Below are 20443 nucleotides of genomic sequence, written 5' to 3'. Positions count from 1 at the left end.
GGGACAACACACCTTTGGATTGGTACCATTAAATCCGCACTGTGATTGCATCAAAAATGTTAACGTTTCAATAGTAATTGGAGCATTGAAATTATTTGAAAGTGTATAGACAGTGGGACATTCTTGCAAATTTATACACCAGCCAAGTTCCGAATTTGGTGTTAAACATTCTTCTGGAACCGCTACAAAAGAATGTCAAGGTTCTCTTTACTTATCTATTTTTTAAAATTTGGTCGTACCTGTGCATATTTGCAGAAAAAGAGCGGCCGTCAAGTACACAAACACTGCACTAGGTGTCAACATTGTCAAACAGCAATCATTACTAAAGTAACCGTTGAAGAAAGTAGTCTGTTCCCGTTCTCCTTGACATTGTTATCGGCAGTCCACTACTGGCCTCAACGACTCCATTAGGGGTCATCGTCTTAAATTCATTCATCCCAAAGTCAATCAGTTCATTTTCTCGCTCAAAATAAATGACGTTGACAGTTTAGTCAAAATTTGTGACCCGATTTAATGTAATTCCGTCATCCTCCTATGGCTGAAGATTCGAAAAGCAGCGACGCATCAGATAGTTCTTCAGAGAGTGCGAATGAACCCATCAAACCTCAAAAACCAATACCAAAACCTCTAATTCAAGGAAAAATCACGAAAAAACGTAAAAATATTATTTCAGTGTGTTTGACAAATTGCCGCTATGAAGTCATTAGGAAAATCGCTGCCAAATTTGCATACAAAGAGGTGAGCGAAAATGAAAATTGGAATTTGTATTGGACTGACCTTTCTATTACGGTCGAACGGTGCAAGGAAATGAAACGGTACCAGAAAATCAACCATTTTCCAGGAATGTTGGAAATATGTAGAAAGGATCTCTTAGCACGGAATCTCAACAGAATGCTCAGACTTTTTCCCAAAGAATATAATTTTTTTCCAAGGACCTGGTGTCTGCCTGCTGATTTGGGTGAAGCCCTAACTTATAGTAGATTGCGTCGGAACAGAACTTTTATATTAAAACCGGACGCCGGAAGCCAAGGACGGGGAATTTTTGTAACAAAAAGTTTGAAAGATATTAGACCATGTGATAGGGGAGTTTGTCAAGTCTACATCAACAAACCTTATCTTATAGATGGTTACAAATTTGATTTGAGAATATATACATTAATTACTTCATGTGACCCCTTACGAATTTATATTTATGAAGAAGGTTTAGTCAGATTTGCGACCACAAGGTATAAAGAACCTAACGCAGTTAACATTTCTAATGTTTTCATGCATTTAACTAACTATGCAGTAAATAAATACAGTCGAACTTACAATCAAGACACAGAGGCAGGTAGCAAAAGAAAATTGTCGTGGTTTAACAATTATTTACGAAAACTGGGTCACGATGTTGAAGGTATTTGGAAAAGAATCGACGATGTTATTATTAAAACAGTAATAAGTGCAGCTCCTGTCTTAAAACACAGTTACGCCGCTTGTTTTCCCAACCATGATGTGATTCCGGCTTGTAGTGAATTACTAGGAGTTGATATTATCCTAGATAAAAGACTAAACCCTCAGATTTTAGAAGTGAATCACTCTCCTAGTTTTCACACAGATACAGCTCTAGATTGGGAGATTAAAGAAGCTCTTCTTTCGGATATGTTTGCAATGATGAATTTAGACAAATGTGATAAAAGAAAAGTCATGAGAGAAGACAGAAAACGTATAAGAGAAAGATTACTTCACGGCAAGGATCATCAGCCTCCGGTCGTAGTCAGTTTTGACGATTATTACAGACTTGAGATGAACAGTCGTGGAGGATTCAGATTTGTCTATCCAACTCAAACAACTAAAGTACATTACAACAAATTTTTTGATCAAGGACAAGGCTCGTTATATTCCGAAACTGCAGCTAGCAGAGCAAGAGAAGCAGCCCAAAACGCTTTACGAGACGAAATGCAACTGAAAGCAAGATTGGAAGCTGCAAAACGAGTGGTGGTTCCACCAATAAAACCCCCAGCGCCCAAAAAACTAGAAACACCGAATCAAAACAAACCAACGTCGAAATCTACCGCAGCGTTGTCTGTAATGAGTTCATCAGAACCACAAATGATTGTTGAATCAGAAGAAAGAGATCGGCTTCAAAGACTAGCTCAAAGGGAGTATCTTATTCGAAGTCATGGTATTTTGGAACATGTCTATTTTTCAATGAAGAAGAATGGAAATTTGAGACCTCGCGATGAAAAAAAGTTTGCAATTTTCGATAAGATACGCGCTACGAATGAGAATAATTTTAACAAGCAAAATGGTATTGCTATATCGGATCTTGTGGAGTCGATCAAGGCGAAGTCGAGTATCTGATGGATTGATAATGGGCTGAGACAATTCTAATAAAATTGTGATTTTATTAAGATACGTTTATTTGCCCATTTGACAATAATCAAATTATTCTCAGTAATAATGTACTTTTATCTATTTTAAGACGAATTTATATCAACAACTTTGTTTATTTTTTACTTTTAAGTAACACTTACATTTTTTTACTGTTATGTCCGCGACAGATGTTTACTTTTCTCTCTCTACATACACAATCGTATAAATGAAGAATAATTGTTATTGCTTGTTTTCATTTTGTTTGGATAAGTCTAACGAGTACCTTGCGTGGTGGGTTAAATTAAAAACATTGATTAGTTTAATTGCTTTTTTGCAAAATGTGTATTTACAGTAACAGTTTATTTACAGTTTAATTTTTGTTTCTAAATCTCAGAATAAGGAAAAACTAGTCTAAGATTTTGTCAAGAAGAATTTTAATAGAAGTAGTTTTGCAAATAGTCTTGTTTTGAATATCTTTTAAAAAAATAAGAAATATTAAAATATATTATACTCTTATTTCTTTGAGGTAATAAATTCAGTCAGCAACTCTGATTTCTTTTGGCATTGCGGTCATTTTTTATAAAATACTTTACATTAAAAAACATCAGTCTTAGTTTTAGCTAATATCATCTTAATTGCTGCTCTATCCACTCTAGATAAGCCGGTAAATAGGTGTAAACACCCGGAAAGTTGCCACATAATCGCCCATAGCCATACGAGACCAAACCGACAACAAAAGTGGCATAAGAATTATTTTTCGTTTGTGTTTCTAACATTAAGGGTCCCCCTGAATCACCATAACAACTATCAACTCCATCCCCTTGTCCCACACAAATCTGTCGATCGCTAATTCCTCTTCGTCCATTATTGGCATCACATCGTTTTTTATTTGTGTTACGTACTATTGCTTTTCTTTTAACGGGACTTCTGTCTTCTGAAAATTTATATTTCTATCAATATGAATTTATATGAATTAATAAACTTTGTAAAATACAGGGTGCGCCAGAACTCGCGCCTCAGAGAAAAGGTAAGGTAAGATGCCATGGAAATTTCTGTTGGAAAAATATTTTTTGTTTGCTACAGGCTATTAGAAGAGGAAACAAGGAAGATATATCCTAAATTGTAACTCTGTTCAATGTTAATTGTGGTTTTTATTGGCAAAATTTTTGTACATCATTATAAAAAAACATATGCAAGATCAAAATCATCAAAATCATTAAATAGACAAAAAAAAGTCAAATGTTAAAAAATAAATGGCAAAATTTTTTAACAGAATTTTTTAAACATTTTTTCCATGTTCCTAGTATCTTATTTTACTTGAATTTTTTCTCTGGGGTGCGAGTTCTGACACAGCCCTGTATATTAATAAACACAAACCTGATTCCGTGCGTCCCCAGCCACTTATTGTAAATGATTCGTTACCTTGCAATTTCAAATTTTTCGGTGGTAGACAAATTGGTTGAACGTAATCTAAGTAAGAGAATTAAAAATCTCTTTTTTTTTTGTTAAATTAGCATACCTGAGAATTTAGCCTTGCGATCTAGACGAATAATGGCAATGTCGTTCAACATCGAAGACGAATCGTAATTAGGATGAATAATATAATCTTTTGGAGTAAATACTTGAGGAGGATCAGCGCAATCACTGCCAAATTTCTGGTAAATGCAGTCAGTTTCATTTCTTGTGTCGTATTCACCCAAAATCACATTCTGGCTAAAACAGTAAAATTTTTACTTCAAATGTTTGACAAGTCGAGAATCAAAACTTACAGTTTTCCAAGCTCTTTCTGTTTTATGATTTGCGGATCAACACAATGAGCTGCTGTTAAAACATACTGTTCATGAATCAAACTTCCTGCACACGAATAACGAATTTTATTTCCATTAACATACTTAAGTAAAGCTAACCAAGGGAACTCATCTAAGTAGGTTTCAGTGCCTCCAACAATTTTATTATCGGAATTTTGCTTCCCACATTCCCCTAAACTTGGATCTGGGAAGTAATTTGAGAATCTCTCATGAACATCATTGCTTGTAAAAATATCATTGTATTTTCCCTCATCAGGACAGCAGATTTTAACATGTGGATCTTGATTGGTACTACACTGATATTCCTTGAGGTACTTTCTCACAACTGGGTCTTGTGTATCCACATTCTCCACATATTTAATGAAAGAATCGCACTCTTTGATGTTTTTACAAATTCCTGAAACTCATGGTTATTAATTGGCAAAAAGTTTTCATTTCCTTACCATTCCGAGAATCTGGCGTTTTGCAATATAAAAATATCGTGCACCAGACTTTGGCATCATGACCATCAAACCCACAATGCGAGTACCGGAGGAATTCGATCGTTTCCGGGGCATAAGGTTTGGTTTTTATCAGTTTCATGGCCATTGGACAAAGTTTCAGGGGAATACATTCTATTTTGGTGGTTGAAACGTAATCTGGGAAAAGTTTGAAAAAATTTCCATTATGCCAACTCAGACAAATGTGCGTTAGTCATGATGAAACAGGAAATTACCATCGAAAAGATGAACGTTTTGAAACTTGCGTGATTGTATTTTTCGAAGAACCGGTTAAAATAATAATGTTCGATGATCTTGATACAAAATACATTTTTTCTATCATTATAAATTTATTTATAAGCCGAAATCTATGATCCGGTTTTGTGATATAACATTTTGATTTTAATAAATTTACATATTATGAAATAACATGAGAAACGTTAATTGCTAATTATATTATTTTATAAAACGAAGATACTTTAAAATATTTCTAACATTACTTAAAAAAACTTATTAAAATCAAATAACTTAACTAAACTTTTAAAATAGTTATAATGTGAATTTGGATTTAATTACTTTAATTTACATTAAACCTTCTTTGTTGTCGTCGCGGTTGAACAAATAACAAAAATATTCAAGCATTTCATATGGAATTTACCTACTAATGTAGGCTTTTGAGTTTTAATATGATTTTTATTTAACAACGAAAATCTGTACAGGGTGTTTCACACAATTTTAGGAGGCTTGCGCCTAATGTACGCACCCAAATATACAAAATTCACAAAACACTAGATACAAAAAATACACATGTAATTATATGTTTTTTGGAAACCCATGACAGTAGTTGTCAAACTAATCACTGTTTCATTAATAGTCATAAACTGCAGTTTTTCAGATACAATTAGCATTTGTTCTATCAAGAAACGGCATGAATATGATTCTAGTTTATCTATCTTAATCACTAACTAACTAAAAACGTTGTAATTTTTTAAAGGGTGAACAAACTAGAGAAGATTATCCAATTTTTCAAAATTTGTAATCGAGTTCGTCTCGGAATATGTATTATTGATTGCATCTTACAGGCGCAAGTCTCGAAAAATTATGTGAAACATCCTGTATTGTAAACAACTTATTTAAATTTAACTGCAAATTTATGATAGATATGCAATTACGATGTATTGTAAATTTTCTTTGATCTTTATTAAATAGGCTTTTGACGCAAATGTAAATATGTATTAAATGTCACTATTAACAGTATTTCAGAAAATATCAATAGAATTTCAGATATTTGTAATTTAGAAATTGTAAATTGTGTTTTAGAAAACATAAGTTGTAATTCATATGAGTAAAATCAAAATGCCTATAATAGGTGCTGTTCAACATTTTTCACTTAAACAAAAAAGTTATATACGTAGTGAGGGCTGTTAAGAAAACCATGGCGACCAAAGGAGGGCCTTCCTCTGCGGTCGTTATGGCCCTTAACAGCACGTGATACGTACAACCTTTTTCGTCGTATTAAATTACCATATTAAAAAAAAAGAAATTCTGAAAATGTTAATATTCCAAGGGCCGGGCATTAAACGATTGTAAATTGTTGAATATTATTTATACCATAACAATGTGGAACGACGAAAAATTTTACGTAAGCTAATCAAAAAAACGTAATAAAATTCAGGAACATAAAGTCGCGGTCAATTCATAGTGGCCACTTGTACCCTGTGTAAATTTGTAAAAACTGAGTTGTGTAAATCCGACTTTAAACATCCAATTGTTTTTTAGGGACATACGTATCTATCAAAAATAACAATTCTATAAATTCGGGTTAGAATACTTTACATATAAAAACTACTGTGCCTGTCACAATTGTGTACACAACCCACATACTAGAGGTGGCGGGTTAGGGGCTGCCAACTTTGCAATAAATCAAATGGCCACTATGAACTGACCGGGACTTTAGCTCTTTTTATTAAAACATTTTTAAATTAAGGAAAATAAAACCTTTTTTCTCTGTTCTATATTGTAATTTTCAAGTCTAAAATGCCGAGACTGTTATTCAAAATGTTATTTCTGAGTTACAAATGACATCTTTCATATCAGAATTAACAACGCGTTTTCAAATAAAATTTAATAATCTGAATTACAATTAACATTTTCATTGATAAGTTTAATCAGAACGTTGTTGCAAAACAAATTAAGTGAACCAATAAACAATAACTAGAATCAATACAAAAATTTGGTGACCCAAGAAAAGCAGTTATTTTTTACATATTACTAATAAAAAGTTTGTCGTAAAAAAACAATAATAATTGCTTAAGAAATAACAAAATAGACTAAAATTAACATCAAAATACGATGAGAACTTTGTGGTTTGTAACCGCAGAAATGTTTACAACAAACAAAATAAATTGTTTTTAATAAAGTATGGGCACCAAAAAAGTAAGAAAGCGAAGGCGTACATACCTACTTATTAAGCATTTTTATTTTTAAAAGTGTATCATTATTTTTATTTTTCTTATAATTATACAAATTGTACTTAAAAATTTATTAAACAAATTAGTTTTTTTGACTGAAAAAAATATAATTTTCTGCAAAGTACCTACTTAGTGTAATTACGATAAATTACTTACTCGTTGTTTGCAATAACCACAAAACACTTATTAACAACACTCGAACACTGAAAACTTTTCCTACGATCATTTTGTTTTGAATGTTGGGAATTTACAAGCGTTCGGCCATAACCTGTGTGAAGTTTATACACTCCACGTGAAGTGACGTCACTAGAGAATTTCTGCTGATGAACTATTACTACAATCAAACCACAATTTACCAACAATAACTCATTTGCTACATTTACTAATTTATTTGCAACTTGTGTTCAAATAGTACGAAATTGCTTCACAACAAACATGTCATATTTTATTCTGATTACCATTAAGAACTCTCGATTGATAACGTCCTTGATTAGTGTTATTATCGAGGACATTGAACAAGATATAATAAAAAGAGACTACTAGACACCAGTGAACTTTAATCATCAGCTCGAAGACATAGTATTAAGAATCCAATTGACATTCACAATTAACAATCCAATTGTTTTTTTTATTTATTGTCATACGAAAATATTATACAGGGTGCGCCAGAACTCGCGCCTCAGAGAAAAATGTCAAATGCCGGGGGCAATAGGTCCTCAAAAAGTGCAGCCGAAGAAGTAATTTTTGCTTGCCCTTCTGGAATTGGTGGATTTAAGAATCTAATAACTTTCTTTTGCAAGCAAAAATTACCTCTTTATCTGCACTTTTTGGCGACCTTTGACCCCCGGCATTTGACATTTTTCTCTGGGGTGCGAGTTCTGACGCACCCTGTATATTGACAAATACATTATTACAAATATATTATATTGACAAATTTCATTACATTTGTATAAACAGCAGACTCGGAATCACAATTTTTCCCAAATGAAACAATCCCTACTAAAATAAATCCCTAACACGTACACGTGTGTACCAGTACCATCTGAAGAATCAGTACAAATTTGACTATCATCAAGGCGCATGGAACAATAATTTTTTGTAAAAAAATTCATTCTACCCTTTGGTTTTGCATTACTTATTGTTTTTAAACTAAAATTTGATAAACAAATTACGAATGTGGCTGTTTTCAGTTTTGCCCCACCCGGATATCTTTCGTTTGTGTTTAAATTAAGGGTATTTGTTGACAAACAAATCGGTTTAACAAAATCTGCAAGGTTATGTGATGTTAATTGTATTTTAATTGGGCTAATTATAGATACCGGAAAATTGTGCGGTTCCGTTTAGTCGTACTAAAGCAATATCACTTAATGCTCCTGAAAAAAAAATTGGATGGATAAAAATAGCCTTTGGAGGAAACTTCTGCATAGGTTCAGTACAGTCATCAGGTATGACATAGTCTTTATCTGTTTCAATATTATACAGGGTACGCCAGAACTCGCGCCTCAGAGAAAAATTTCAAGTAAAATAAGATACCAGGAACATGAAAAAAATGTAAAATTTTACCAATAAAAACCACAAATAACATTAAACAGAGTTACAATTTAGGATATATCTTCCTTGTTTCCTCTTCTAATAGTCTGTAGCAAAAAAAATTCTGTTTCTGGGATCTTACCTTATATGGCAGTTTTCTCTGGGGCGCGAGTTCTGGCGCACCCTGTATTCACCTAGTACCGTGCGATCAAAAAAAAATAGAGTAGGCGGTGATTAAAGTCCTTCAAATGGCAATTCTAATTTTTGACATCAAATGTCAGCGGAAACTTTGACAAGTTTATTCCTTTTGAGTGAAATAACGTTCACTTTAGAGCAGAAAATTGTTATTGCTGTACAAGACGAAAACGGTGAATGGTCATTTTTACTTTCAGTTTGTGTGGAAAATTTCCAGCCCAGATGGGAATCTGGGGGCTGGGAGAGAATGTGTTGCCAACTATAGACTTTGATGGACGCCTACTCTATTTTTTTTTGATCGCACAGTTTTTCATTTACAAGCTTCATACACGTTTTACAAATCTTCATATCCTGGTTTGAGAGTGTGAGAATAAGTTAAACAGTGAGCTGCTGTAACGACATATTTGTTACTTAATCAAGAACTATGACACCTGTATTCTCTATAGTTTGTTCGATTTTTATACTTCAACAATGCTAGCCCCGGAAATTCATTCTTTTGCTATTTGTTATTTTTGTCGAAGTGCCTTGTGTACCATACTCATTGGATGCAGATTTTGATCTGTTCATAGTAAAGGACGAAATTTTAGAACGGAATATCATATCCTGTCTAACACTATTACTATCTTACATATTCTGCTACTTTTGGATCATTTTTTCGATTTCGGATTAGTTCTAGCGCTTTGGGGCAATCGTTTAAATATACACAACATACAAAAATAATGTTATTCAGGAAAATTTTGCTTAATTAATTATATTTTAACCTTTTTGATCCAGCAGTAGATGTATTTCGCACAGGTACTATAAAAGTTTTAGGGATATTATTTACACTAATTCATAACATTTTTTCTTATAACAAATTTGAAACAAAACTAAAATTAAATTGCAATGTTTTGAATTCTTGTCCAACATTTTAGTTTTGTTTTCTCTTACTCGTAACTCGTAACTGAAACTAGAACACGTTTACAAATTGCAACTCATCTGCAGCAAAATAGGATAACAAAAAGGCATTATTGAGCTATTACCAAAATGAACAACTTTTTACTGAAAAAAGCTTTAATAGTGTATAATTTTTATTTTTGTTGCATTTTAAAAAAGAATTTAAATTAAGGCACTAGTAATAGTTTGACACTTAATAAGTGGGTGTGATTTGATTTCGCCACAATGGTTCTTCCGAAGCAAATTTACTAATGCAGGATCGAATACTTTTAAATCTATTAATCTGAGTGCAGCTGGACATTCTTGCAAAGGAATGCAATCTGCATTACTTGTTGCACTTGACAGACGAGGAATACTGTGGCATTTGACTATAGGTTCTTGTCCTTCAAAACCACAATGTGCTTTTTCAAGAATTTCCAAGCTTGTTTTATCATTTTTAATATTTTTTATATGATCTATGGCTGCTGGACATTTTTTTATTTTGATACAACCTTCATCGTGAGGTAGGGCGACTACAGTAGAAATTAAAATCCCTAAAAGTTTATTTTTTATTAAAGTAATACTCCTACATCAAGTACTTACAGACGATATTTATTGCAAGAAACATGTTTTTTTCACTTATGCATCAACAAATTTGGGAAACAAGACTACGTGTGTATTCAACTGTAGTTTGAAATGATGGTATTTCCCAGAGGTTATCTTAGTTGAACGATTAATAATACTAGTTATTATAGGCAAATCTATTTTTGACAAGTTCTTTTTATTCTTAGTATTTGGATTTAGTAAAATTCTTGGTCCAAACCGTTCTTTATTTCTTTTAAATTATTTTTTATAATTTATTGTTTTTTCATTTTAATTTGATTGGATCAAAGATTACTGGTACAAAAAATACAATCACTTTTTAAGACTTTCATAGAGAGATTTTAACAATTATTTTATTACTTTGAACAATATGTATGTAAGTAATTCTCTTGTTTTCAAAACAATTTTATTTACAATGGATATTAACTCTGCTGCTGTTAAATGATATTTTTATAAGGTTATCACCAATTATTGATAAACTTTATACACATTTGTAATGTTAAATGCTTTTCGACCGAAAATCCTGCATCTTTATAAAGATCATAGAAAATTTCTGGTCCGTTAATTTTATGTTTTATTCGAAACTTAATTAAGTGATATCATAAATAAATATACACGTTAAAAATAACAGTGAGGAGCCAGTTTAATTGGCATTGTTTCTAATCCAGTCGAGATATTCTGACACTCGGGTATAAATTCCTGGCCATCCTTCACTACCACATCTTGCTCCAAATGAAACAATCCCTTCAATGTACCATTGCGCTGTACCATTTGTGGTTGCCATCAAAGGTCCACCACTGTCACCATTACAAGAATCTTTGCCTTGTTCTCCTCCAGCACACAATTGTTTATTCCCTAACGTCACCCCAGCCGATTTAAATTTTCTCGAACACTGGGATGTTTCTGCTACAGGAACCCAGAGTTTTAGTTTAACAGGACTGTTACTGGCGTATTCTGTTCGACCCCATCCTGCTACCACTAATCGTTCTCCAACACTTGATTTTTCTGATTTCCCTGGCAAACATATGGGTTTGATGAAATCGGTGTATGAGACTTTTCGTTTCAATTTGATTAAAGCGATATCATGATATCTATCAGCACTGTTATCGCTGTAATCAGGATGGGGTATTACTTTATCAATTTCTGAATCTATTGGTTTTTCGTTACAAATTTCAAATCCTAGTTGGTTGCTACAGTCTCGTTCTGTTTCAGTGTTGTATTCGCCTAGTCTGACATTGACCCTACAATTAACATGTTAGAGCGTTTTTGAGATAAGCGAATCTATTTACAATGGCCCGATTTTTGTAAGGATTTGTCCTCGAACGCAATGAGCTGCTGTTAAAACGTAGCGAGGAGAAATAAGAGTTCCACCACAAGAAAACACTAAATTCCCAGACTTTTTACGGTATTGCAACAAAACCATCCATGGAAATTCTCGCAAGTCGGTTGCTTGGCCATCGAGAATTCGGTCAACTTCCTAAAAAAAAATTAACGTTTACAATTTTCAAACATAATTTTATTTATAACCTGAATTCCACAAGAAGACCTATCAGGTAGCTTGCTATTACTACTAGAATTTTGATTTGTTCGTCTATTGCCACCTGAACCCGAATTACTTCTGTCATTTTCTCTTTCAAAATTAGATTCCTCCGAATTTGTTCTTTGTGTTGTCCTTCGTCTATTATTGTTACTACTAGTCCAATCATCACTACTTGTTCTTCTATTTGGTCTATCACTAGTGCCCCAACCAGATTCTTCTGAATTTGTCCTTTGAGTTGTTGTTCTTCTTCTGTTGTTACTACCCCAATCATTTGTACTACTGGTGCTCCATTCATTATTATTATTGTTATTTGTTCTTCTATTGTTTGAAGTATCGTCGTTGTCCCAATTGTTTGATCCTGAATTTCTTCTATGATGAGAGTTACCCCAACTAAAAGGTTCATCATCATAGGCAAAATCGCCAGGATTCAAACGATAGTTGTTATGAAGTCCACAACAAACCAATGGGTCGCGGCCATACCCACACTGTGATTCTTTTAAAAATTTTAATTGCTGTTTATCTCGAGTGGTGACAGCGTCATAAAGAATCGGACAGGAGCTAATTGGGATACATCGAGCTATGTCGCCGTTAGGTGTTGTACATGGCGATCTTCGTTCTGGAAAGAATTCTGTAAATAAAAGTAACAAGTGACTTTTTTCTTTAATTTTAACATAATCGTGTAATTTTGATATCATTAAATAGTTAAGAAGAGTGATAAATAATGATAGTGATAATAAATAATTACTTACGTGCGTTAATATTAATGAAGAAAAGTAGTGAACAAACCACAAACAACTGGATTCTGTAACACCGCATAATTTTATCGCTGCCGTCCGCCTTGACGATGTTTGTTGAACTAAGAAGCAAGCCACTAGTCTTTCGAGTTTAGTTTTTACAGTCGCAAGTTGTTCGGACAAATAATGATTCAAGGTATTCCCCAAGTGATAGAAGAAATTATTTTGTAATTTAAAAAGAGTTGATGTGCTCGACATTCAATGAAATGTCAAAATGTGGTAGGGAATTTCCGGAAAATTGTATCAATCAAACTTAAGATAAAACTAACCAGTTCTGGAAATTTATTATTTTTTCGTTGATGTGTGTTCCCCGGTTTTTATAAATAAACGGGAATACACATATTGTAAAATGTAAGATTATAATATACAGCGTAATGATAAAATAGCGCACAAGATTCGTAAAACTTAGTGTTTATTTTTGAAAAAAATGAAAATATTTAAAAAATATTTAAAAAAGCTACGTTGAATAAATTCTTACTCTTTTATTTTATTATTTAGAGTATAGTGTATTTAACAGTTATTTTAAAATTCGGATTTTTATACGGTAAAATTACTGAAAATATATGCATAAATATGCAGCGTTTAAGAGAAAAATATGCTGTTTTTCACTAAATATGCTTAAATATGCAGAATCTTTGGGATGTAAGAATAATGGAAAATTGCAAACACTCAAGGAAACTAAATATTTAAATGATTTATTAACACATATAAGAAATAACACAAAAATTTTAATTTACATCGCAAGTTATGCTATAGATAAGTAGGTACTTAATTATCAACTAGTCAAAAATATTAGTTGTCATGGAACGCCACTTTTAATAATAGGATGTTTTTCTAAATTTTCTATTGTAAACTTTTGACGATGATCCGCTAATATTTCGTATTTCACTTACATTCACAATATTAATTGCCTCAGAAAGGGACATTTGACTAGTTTCTATTGGAGTAATATGCCTACTTACTTACTTAATTGGAGTAATATGCTTCCTTAAAAACGTATAATTTGCTTTAATAAATGCTAATTGTTGTTTTATTTCTTTTTTATCAGATAAATTTTTACATTTTATTTTTGATTCAGAAAATCTGAAGTAATATTTTTAACATTGTGGTAATGTGCCTCCAACCATGAATCCCAGCGAGTGACTACAATTACAGCCTATTTGCTTTAAAAAAATCTGAGTAAAGCTTCACTGAATTCTAAAAAGTCAGAGTTAATACTTAGTCCGATAAAGCAATAAACCTCCAGTTACTTTTTCTTATATGATGGCAAAATTATCAAATATTATCAAATATGCTTTATGCACTAAATATCGAAGTTATGCAACAACTTCCAAAAACTTAAAAATATGCAAAATATGTATTTTTTTAATTGGCCTATTCAATTTGTTTTAATGTTTTGTGCACATCCTAAATTAAAAAAAAATATTCTTACAAATAATAGGTAAATATGTAATTTGCATAAAATCCGAACTCTAATTATTATAAAAATAAAGTTTATTTCATTTAATATTGCTTTTTTCATTTTTTTTTGTAATATACCTGTTTGTAATATACTGGCGGACACGGAATTTTGGACGATTGGTTATTTGACTGACATAAAAATGTAAATGTAAAACGGGCCTTAGGCAACTAACCTCACTTTCGGTTTTTGTAATTTGTATCCTCATAGCTAGAGATAAAATGACAACAAATCAAAATAATTTATTGAACTTATATAAAAACTCGTACTGCTGACATTATTGTATTAGAAAATCAATGCCAAGAATAAATCATAATGACAATAAAGCGTAGCTTACAATGGTATTTTTTGAACTGACATAAATTTGATGTCCAAAATTCCCTGTCCGCTATTGTATGTTTTGTTTTGCGAAGAATAAATACTAGTTTATCACGTTGTTCCTATTTCAAAATTTTTGTTTTTAAGTAGGTAAGCTTGACAGAAATGTGACTTTCAGATCCAAATTCAATTGAACTGCCAACATTTAGTTTGTTAAATAACTAAAATCTAAAAATTGGTAGCGTTTTTTCCAAAGCACTCTTTACAAAAACGCTTTTTCTTAATTTTGATCAGCATGTAAAACTTGATCATATCGTGTGATACATCGTTGTAATCAGGAACAAAAAGACTTTTTATTACATAAATCAAATAGGGCGTCCATAAGAAAATCCAAAGTTGAGTTTTGTATCTCTGATATCAAGAACGCTTTGAAAAATACGATGCCAGATTTAGATTTCTTCTAAAAAAGTTTCTTAAGAACGTTCTAGTTAAAAACGTCTAGGTTTTTTAGCTTTTGCTTGAAAAAATAAAAACTAAAATTACAAATTTTCGTTTTTTTCCAATAATTCAAAAACTTTAAATAAGACAGTAAATTTTATTGTTCAGCATAAACATGCCCAACTTTGCCCTAACTTAACCGACCTTGTATCTCTTATAATAACTGAGATTCCCATAGTGAAGCTCGAAAAACGAACATCCTGTATACTTATAATAATAGGACGTATTTTACAGAAGAGCGTTTATTAACAGGAATATAAGAAGTAAACACTGTCGAAAAAGTATAAGATATTAGTGTTCACCACCTTATTTACCTGTAGCTTTTGATAACGAACACATTTTCAAATGTTGAATGACGGCGGTTATTTATTAAGAAAAAATATTCTTGTTATAGATCTTTATTAATCTTTTTTTTTTAATATTAGGTGAGCTTTATACATTTTTGCAGTAGGTAGTTATATATTTATAACAGTTTTTTTTTGGAGGATCGTTGCATTACAAACTTATAACAGGTTTTTTACACGTATAACTTCTTTGATCCAGTCCACATAGTTGGGTATATTGATGTAAATCCCTGGCCATCCTTCCGTTCCACACCCAACTCCTATACTAACCACACCTGCTGCATACCATCTACCATTCTTCAGTGTCATAAGTGGTCCTCCAGAATCGCCTTGGCACGTATCCTTACCTCTAACCCCACCAGCACAAATTTGTTTTTTTGTTATAGTTACATTAACACTTTGATACTTTTGAGAACATAGAGTCCAAGAATACGGTGGTATAACCGTCTTCTTTTTAATCACACTTGACGATTCTAAAAATTCCTTTTCGCTTAACTGGAGATAAATCAGATGCAACGTACCATTATTGGTTCTTCCCCAACCAGATACAGTGTACTCTACCACATTCGCGTTTTTTTCTAACAAACAAATAGGAGAAACGTAATCAGTAATATTAGCTCTGTTTTTTAAAATAATTAAACTAATATCGTTGGCATGATTATAAGAATTGGAGTCATAGTCTGGATGGATGACGTATTCAGATACCACAATTGTTTGTTTGTTATTTAAACAGCTACTGTCTGGGGAACTACAACTAGTTTCATGTTCGCCTAATGAAACGGCATATCTGGAAGTTCTTTCTGGAGGAAAAACAAAGAAAAATTGAAACATACATACAATTCTCCATTTTCGACAAGTTCTTTAGATTCCAAGCAATGTGCAGCTGTTAACACAACATTGGGATGTATAAGTGTCCCAGTACAACTAAAAATCAAATCACCAATGGAGTCTCTTCGTAATATCCTTCCTAACCAAGGAAACTCGGCTTCTTCTGCAGTTTCTCCACCGATAATTCTATTAGAAACTATACTCTGGACTCCACATTTTGCAGAAGACGTTGGAGTGGTTGTTTTAGGTTGAGAAAATACAACTAGGTTTGTTTCACAACAAACAAGAGGATTCTTCCTGTTTTCGTTTGAAGGCCCACATCGTCTTTCATTTAAATCAGATTCATTCAAGGATTTTAGATCGATTTGGCAGTTTTTTATAGGCACACAATACGCATCTGCATCGTTTATCAATTGACAAGAGAAAAAAAAAGGCACTAGAATACAATAAAATGTGAAGGAGTTAATGACTTGATTGAAGCTTACCTTCAACGGATTCAGTGTTTGCCGTGAAAATATAATTAAATTGTTGATGTGCAAGTAAAGCGAAAAGTAAAAGTTTGGTAACACTGTATTTTAAACATTGTACACTCATTATTGTCATGATATTTTGCGGTTATTTTAATAAAAATTACTCGGGCTAACCTTTAACTTATTTGATAGCAAAGAAGAGAAAGGTCACAAGAACGAAGCAGACTTTATAAACAACTATTTGTATTACCAACGTAATTTCCAATGAATGGGTTTCACGACCAACAAGTTCACACATTATCTACCTACCTACAGGCTATTTTATAATTAAGTAGGTGTCATAATAATATTTTTAAATAATGAACTCTCTACAAGATCGACTAAGTGTTAATGTAAAGTTGGTTAAATATATTCACCAGTTTTAAAATCTCTTTTTAATTATTATGTCATAGAACAGGGAATGTAAATGATCACAATATCAGTGAAGTGCAGCCTGAATTTCACAATTTTATTTAACTCTTTAAACTTAACAATTTCGTTATAAGACTTATTTGGTTAATTTATTAAAAAGTATTAAATAGTGGTTATTTCTTTGGTCAATGCATAATTTTGCTCTTTTTCTTTTTGTGTTCATTCTGCCAAATTGTTTTTCTGATCCAATTAGTATAACTGGTGATGTTAGTATAAATTCCTGGCCAATTTTCCTTGCCACATCCCAAACCATAACTCACAACTCCGGCAGCAAACCAATGGTTTCGGTTTTTGACCAACATCAGTGGTCCTCCAGAATCTCCAGAACAACTATCTTTACCCTTTATTCCACCCGCACAAAGCTGCATATCGGTTATATTCATATCTATGCTTTTGTATTTCTCTGAACAGTTTAAATGAGAAAAAGGTGGAATTGAAACTTTTAATTTTACACTGCTTTGAGAATTGGGATCTGAAAAACATCAATTAATTTGATTAATTTTTTATTGTGATTGTTAACTGGAATCATTAGTAAGGCCCCAACCACTTATCCAATATTCGTACGGTTTAAATTCTACTTTCTCAAGCACGCATATAGGAGCGACATGAGAAGTAAATTTTGCAGATTTTTTCAGTTGAATCAAAGCAATGTCATGATGATGTTGTTTTGATTTTTCATCATACATAGAATGAGATATTGTTTTCTTTACTCTAATTACTTGATTTTTTGGTGCACAAGTTTTATTTTTGGATTCGCAATCGATTTCTGTTTGAGTATTATGTTCGCCTAAAACAACTTCATATCTACAAGAATTTATTTTAAAATTTAATTTAATTGTAATTGTGATGTAATATGACGTACAGTGGTCCTAAATATTGAATCATATCTGATTCCAAACAATGAGCTGCGGTTACTATAAATTTGGAAGTTATTAAAAATCCTGCACATCCAGCTTTTTTAAAACCGTTTCTCTTATGTATTAATCTTGCTAACCATGGAAATTCGCCTAGACGTGCTACTTTGCCTCCCAATATCCTACCTCTTATTGTAATATTTTGTTCACCGCAAATTTTTGGAAAAACATCTGCTGCAAAATACAATTAAAAGTTTTTTTTTAAGTAAACTAAAACAACTCTTGCCAAGATAGTTATGAGTGCCACAGCAAACTTTAGGATTATCTGGATCGTCTTTTCTAGGTCCGCATTTAGATTTTTTTAAATGTTTTCTAGCCTCTGTCTTATTTGTTAACCCAACTAAATTTGAACAATTTGATAAAGGCATACAAAATCCTTTTACACCTTCTGGTGTAGTACAGTAGGTTTTCATTTCTAAAAAACAACGTAATAGTTATTTATTCTTCGACACTGTCAAAATTTACGGTTTTTCTCCTGTGTAAGGAAGTTTTGACAACTGTTTGGCATTTCTCAATACGAAACGTCAGATTATTTTTAACAGATTTAAAGCAAGTTTAAGCCTTATTGAGTCTAATTCAAAGAATAAAATGTTGTATTCAACTCGCTTGAGTGTAAATCGGACGCTTTATTCCACCTCATGGATGATAAACCACTCGTTACACTCGTGGTATAAATAACTATTATTCGATGAGTTTGATTGTAAATCGGACGGATTATTTCACCGAGTGGGTTATTAAACCACGAGTGTAACGATTCTTCGAATTAGACTCAATAAGGCTTTAACTTTAAATCTGTTAAAAATAATTTGACGTTTCGTATTGAAAAATGCCAAACAGTTTCACAACTTCCTTACACGGGAGAAAAACCGTAAATTTTGACAGTGTGGGAGATTAAAGAATTTTTGTCTTTGTTTTAGGTGTTTTTATACGTACTTGTTTGCACATGTTCTTCTGTAACATTTTTTTGTGCATAAAGAAGGATCCAAAAAACACTAAATATAAAATAGCAATAAATTTCGTTTACTGGCCGAGTCATTTTATTATATACTGATGACTTTCATCTTAAGAAAACTTAACAATTTACATTAAACGTAACCTTTAACATTTCATATCAAAGTTTTGATTATTATGAAAAACAAAAAGAAAACACACAGAGAAAAAATTTCAGAAATTTCTTCCGCATGAGGGTAATGAAATTACGAGAAAAATAAACCTTTTATCTCTACAACCAAACCACTCTAATCCTTGCTTAATTCCCCTCGTGCAAATAAATAGCTGGGATTTGCAAAAATGCCATATTTTGCCGTTATCAAGGTCATTATCAAAATTACAACCCGTAGTCGCTCTAGGCTTATTACCCTATCTATTTCAAATTAGTGTGTTTTTAAATTTAGGACGGATTTATAACTAGCTCACGGCTTATCACTGAGAGCGTACGAGTATTATGAATATTTTGTCATTGTATAAATTTAGAATATTTATTAATCGATGAAGTTTTTGTACTCATTAAAGTTCTACGTTTCGTTAATTTTCTTAATTTTTTTCATAAGACTCAAATTAGGGACATTTTATCTTTTTAACACACAATAGTCATATTCCGATCGGGAAGTTTAATTCAAATGTCGTTTCAAAAGGAGATATAATGAGATTAAAGTCGTGCTTTGATATTGATGAGCCAGTTGGAATTTGCAAATTCACTTTACAATGATACCATCTTGCATTTCCATAATGAATTTGCTAATTTGCATTATTATTTTACTACCCTTGTGCAGTCTGATCGGTTATTACTAATGTTACATATTTTTATTAATTTATATTTTGGTAAAAGGATCATTAATTAAACAGAAATTATTGTTAAAGTAGAATTAATTAAGAAGAAACTGTTTGTAATTTGTTCAAATTTTTTCAAATTCTATGAAATACTCGTACATAAAATATAGAATATTTGCTTTTTTAAGTACATCAATTTTGTATTAGGAGTTTTAATAACGACCTTATTTCTAGTGGAATATGTATAAAGTACATTTTTGTTAAAAAGTTTTGTTACGAAATAGACTAGTATTAAATTGTTCTATCCGCGAACGTCAGAAAAATACCCCTTTTATGATTAAATGACACAAGTAAAAGATTTACCTTTCAGGCATGGACTAAAAACACTGTTTTATCCCTTAAGCATTGTAGCAATGTTATGTTCTCGTCACGATATTTGAACTGTCGTAAATCTTGAGTCGGGTACCCGAATTACTCTTAACAATAAGACATTAGGGTGGTTGTAAATAACAATATCAGTGAGGATAGAATGCGGCAGCACGTCAGAATGGTCCGGACTTAAAAAAATTTGTTAGTATGTAGGTAATTTAAAAAGTTTTATTTCATTATTTTATTGATATTTATTTAATAAATTATAATAATAATATGCAATAGAGAAATAAAAAACAGCATCAACATAAAATT

The 20443-nt window shown here is 32.0% G+C and overlaps 5 protein-coding genes across 11 annotated transcripts; 1 reads left to right on the top strand and 4 right to left on the bottom strand.

The window, feature by feature from the left end:
• Positions 1 to 318: 318 nt before the first annotated feature.
• Positions 319 to 2593, top strand: LOC123008310 (tubulin polyglutamylase ttll6-like). Its single transcript, XM_044404105.1, has one exon. The coding sequence runs from the start codon at positions 535 to 537 to the stop codon at positions 2338 to 2340; it is 1806 nt and encodes a 601-aa protein (XP_044260040.1). The 5' UTR covers positions 319 to 534; the 3' UTR covers positions 2341 to 2593.
• On the bottom strand, positions 2380 to 7619 carry LOC123008313 (phenoloxidase-activating factor 1-like). Of its 3 annotated transcripts, XM_044404110.1 has the most exons (7): positions 7494 to 7540; positions 7267 to 7444; positions 4604 to 4798; positions 4122 to 4557; positions 3872 to 4065; positions 3730 to 3822; positions 2380 to 3286 (listed from the first exon to the last, which is right to left on the bottom strand). In XM_044404110.1, the coding sequence occupies exons 2-7, from the start codon at positions 7334 to 7336 to the stop codon at positions 2979 to 2981; spliced, it is 1296 nt and encodes a 431-aa protein (XP_044260045.1). In that variant the 5' UTR covers positions 7337 to 7444; positions 7494 to 7540; the 3' UTR covers positions 2380 to 2978. The 3 variants fall into 3 exon arrangements, with proteins under 3 accessions (XP_044260045.1, XP_044260044.1, XP_044260046.1); XM_044404109.1 differs by having other exon boundaries at positions 7267 to 7611; XM_044404111.1 differs by having other exon boundaries at positions 3165 to 3302; positions 7267 to 7619.
• A 3291-nt stretch (positions 7620 to 10910) lies between these two features.
• Positions 10911 to 12802, bottom strand: LOC123008311 (phenoloxidase-activating factor 1-like). Of its 2 annotated transcripts, none has more exons than XM_044404106.1 (4): positions 12643 to 12802; positions 11881 to 12521; positions 11643 to 11830; positions 10911 to 11594 (listed from the first exon to the last, which is right to left on the bottom strand). In XM_044404106.1, exons 1-4 carry the CDS (start codon positions 12707 to 12709, stop codon positions 10997 to 10999), a joined length of 1494 nt encoding a protein of 497 aa, XP_044260041.1. In that variant the 5' UTR covers positions 12710 to 12802; the 3' UTR covers positions 10911 to 10996. The 2 variants fall into 2 exon arrangements, with proteins under 2 accessions (XP_044260041.1, XP_044260042.1); XM_044404107.1 differs by having other exon boundaries at positions 11881 to 12509; positions 12643 to 12800.
• A 2524-nt stretch (positions 12803 to 15326) lies between these two features.
• LOC123008316 (phenoloxidase-activating factor 1-like) lies at positions 15327 to 17090 on the bottom strand. 2 transcript variants are annotated; one of them, XM_044404117.1, is made up of 5 exons: positions 16620 to 17090; positions 16247 to 16570; positions 16144 to 16189; positions 15828 to 16093; positions 15327 to 15779 (listed from the first exon to the last, which is right to left on the bottom strand). In XM_044404117.1, the coding sequence occupies exons 1-5, from the start codon at positions 16735 to 16737 to the stop codon at positions 15466 to 15468; spliced, it is 1068 nt and encodes a 355-aa protein (XP_044260052.1). In that variant the 5' UTR covers positions 16738 to 17090; the 3' UTR covers positions 15327 to 15465. The 2 variants fall into 2 exon arrangements, with proteins under 2 accessions (XP_044260052.1, XP_044260050.1); XM_044404115.1 differs by having other exon boundaries at positions 15328 to 15779; positions 16144 to 16570.
• LOC123008315 (phenoloxidase-activating factor 1-like) lies at positions 17087 to 19187 on the bottom strand. 3 transcript variants are annotated; one of them, XM_044404114.1, is made up of 6 exons: positions 18923 to 19187; positions 18216 to 18404; positions 18041 to 18163; positions 17938 to 17989; positions 17596 to 17879; positions 17087 to 17547 (listed from the first exon to the last, which is right to left on the bottom strand). In XM_044404114.1, the coding sequence occupies exons 1-6, from the start codon at positions 19023 to 19025 to the stop codon at positions 17201 to 17203; spliced, it is 1098 nt and encodes a 365-aa protein (XP_044260049.1). In that variant the 5' UTR covers positions 19026 to 19187; the 3' UTR covers positions 17087 to 17200. The 3 variants fall into 3 exon arrangements, with proteins under 3 accessions (XP_044260049.1, XP_044260048.1, XP_044260047.1); XM_044404113.1 differs by having other exon boundaries at positions 17938 to 18160; positions 18923 to 19177; XM_044404112.1 differs by having other exon boundaries at positions 17938 to 18163; positions 18923 to 19175.
• Positions 19188 to 20443: the final 1256 nt, after the last annotated feature.

Source organism: Tribolium madens, unplaced genomic scaffold (genome assembly GCF_015345945.1).
Source record: "Tribolium madens isolate multiple individuals breed KSU strain unplaced genomic scaffold, Tmad_KSU_1.1 Scaffold_3;HRSCAF=73;Tcas5.2_LG2, whole genome shotgun sequence".
Taxonomy (NCBI): domain Eukaryota; kingdom Metazoa; phylum Arthropoda; class Insecta; order Coleoptera; family Tenebrionidae; genus Tribolium; species Tribolium madens.
Note: the sequence above shows the minus strand (reverse complement) of the source record. Positions and strands in the feature narration are given on the sequence as shown.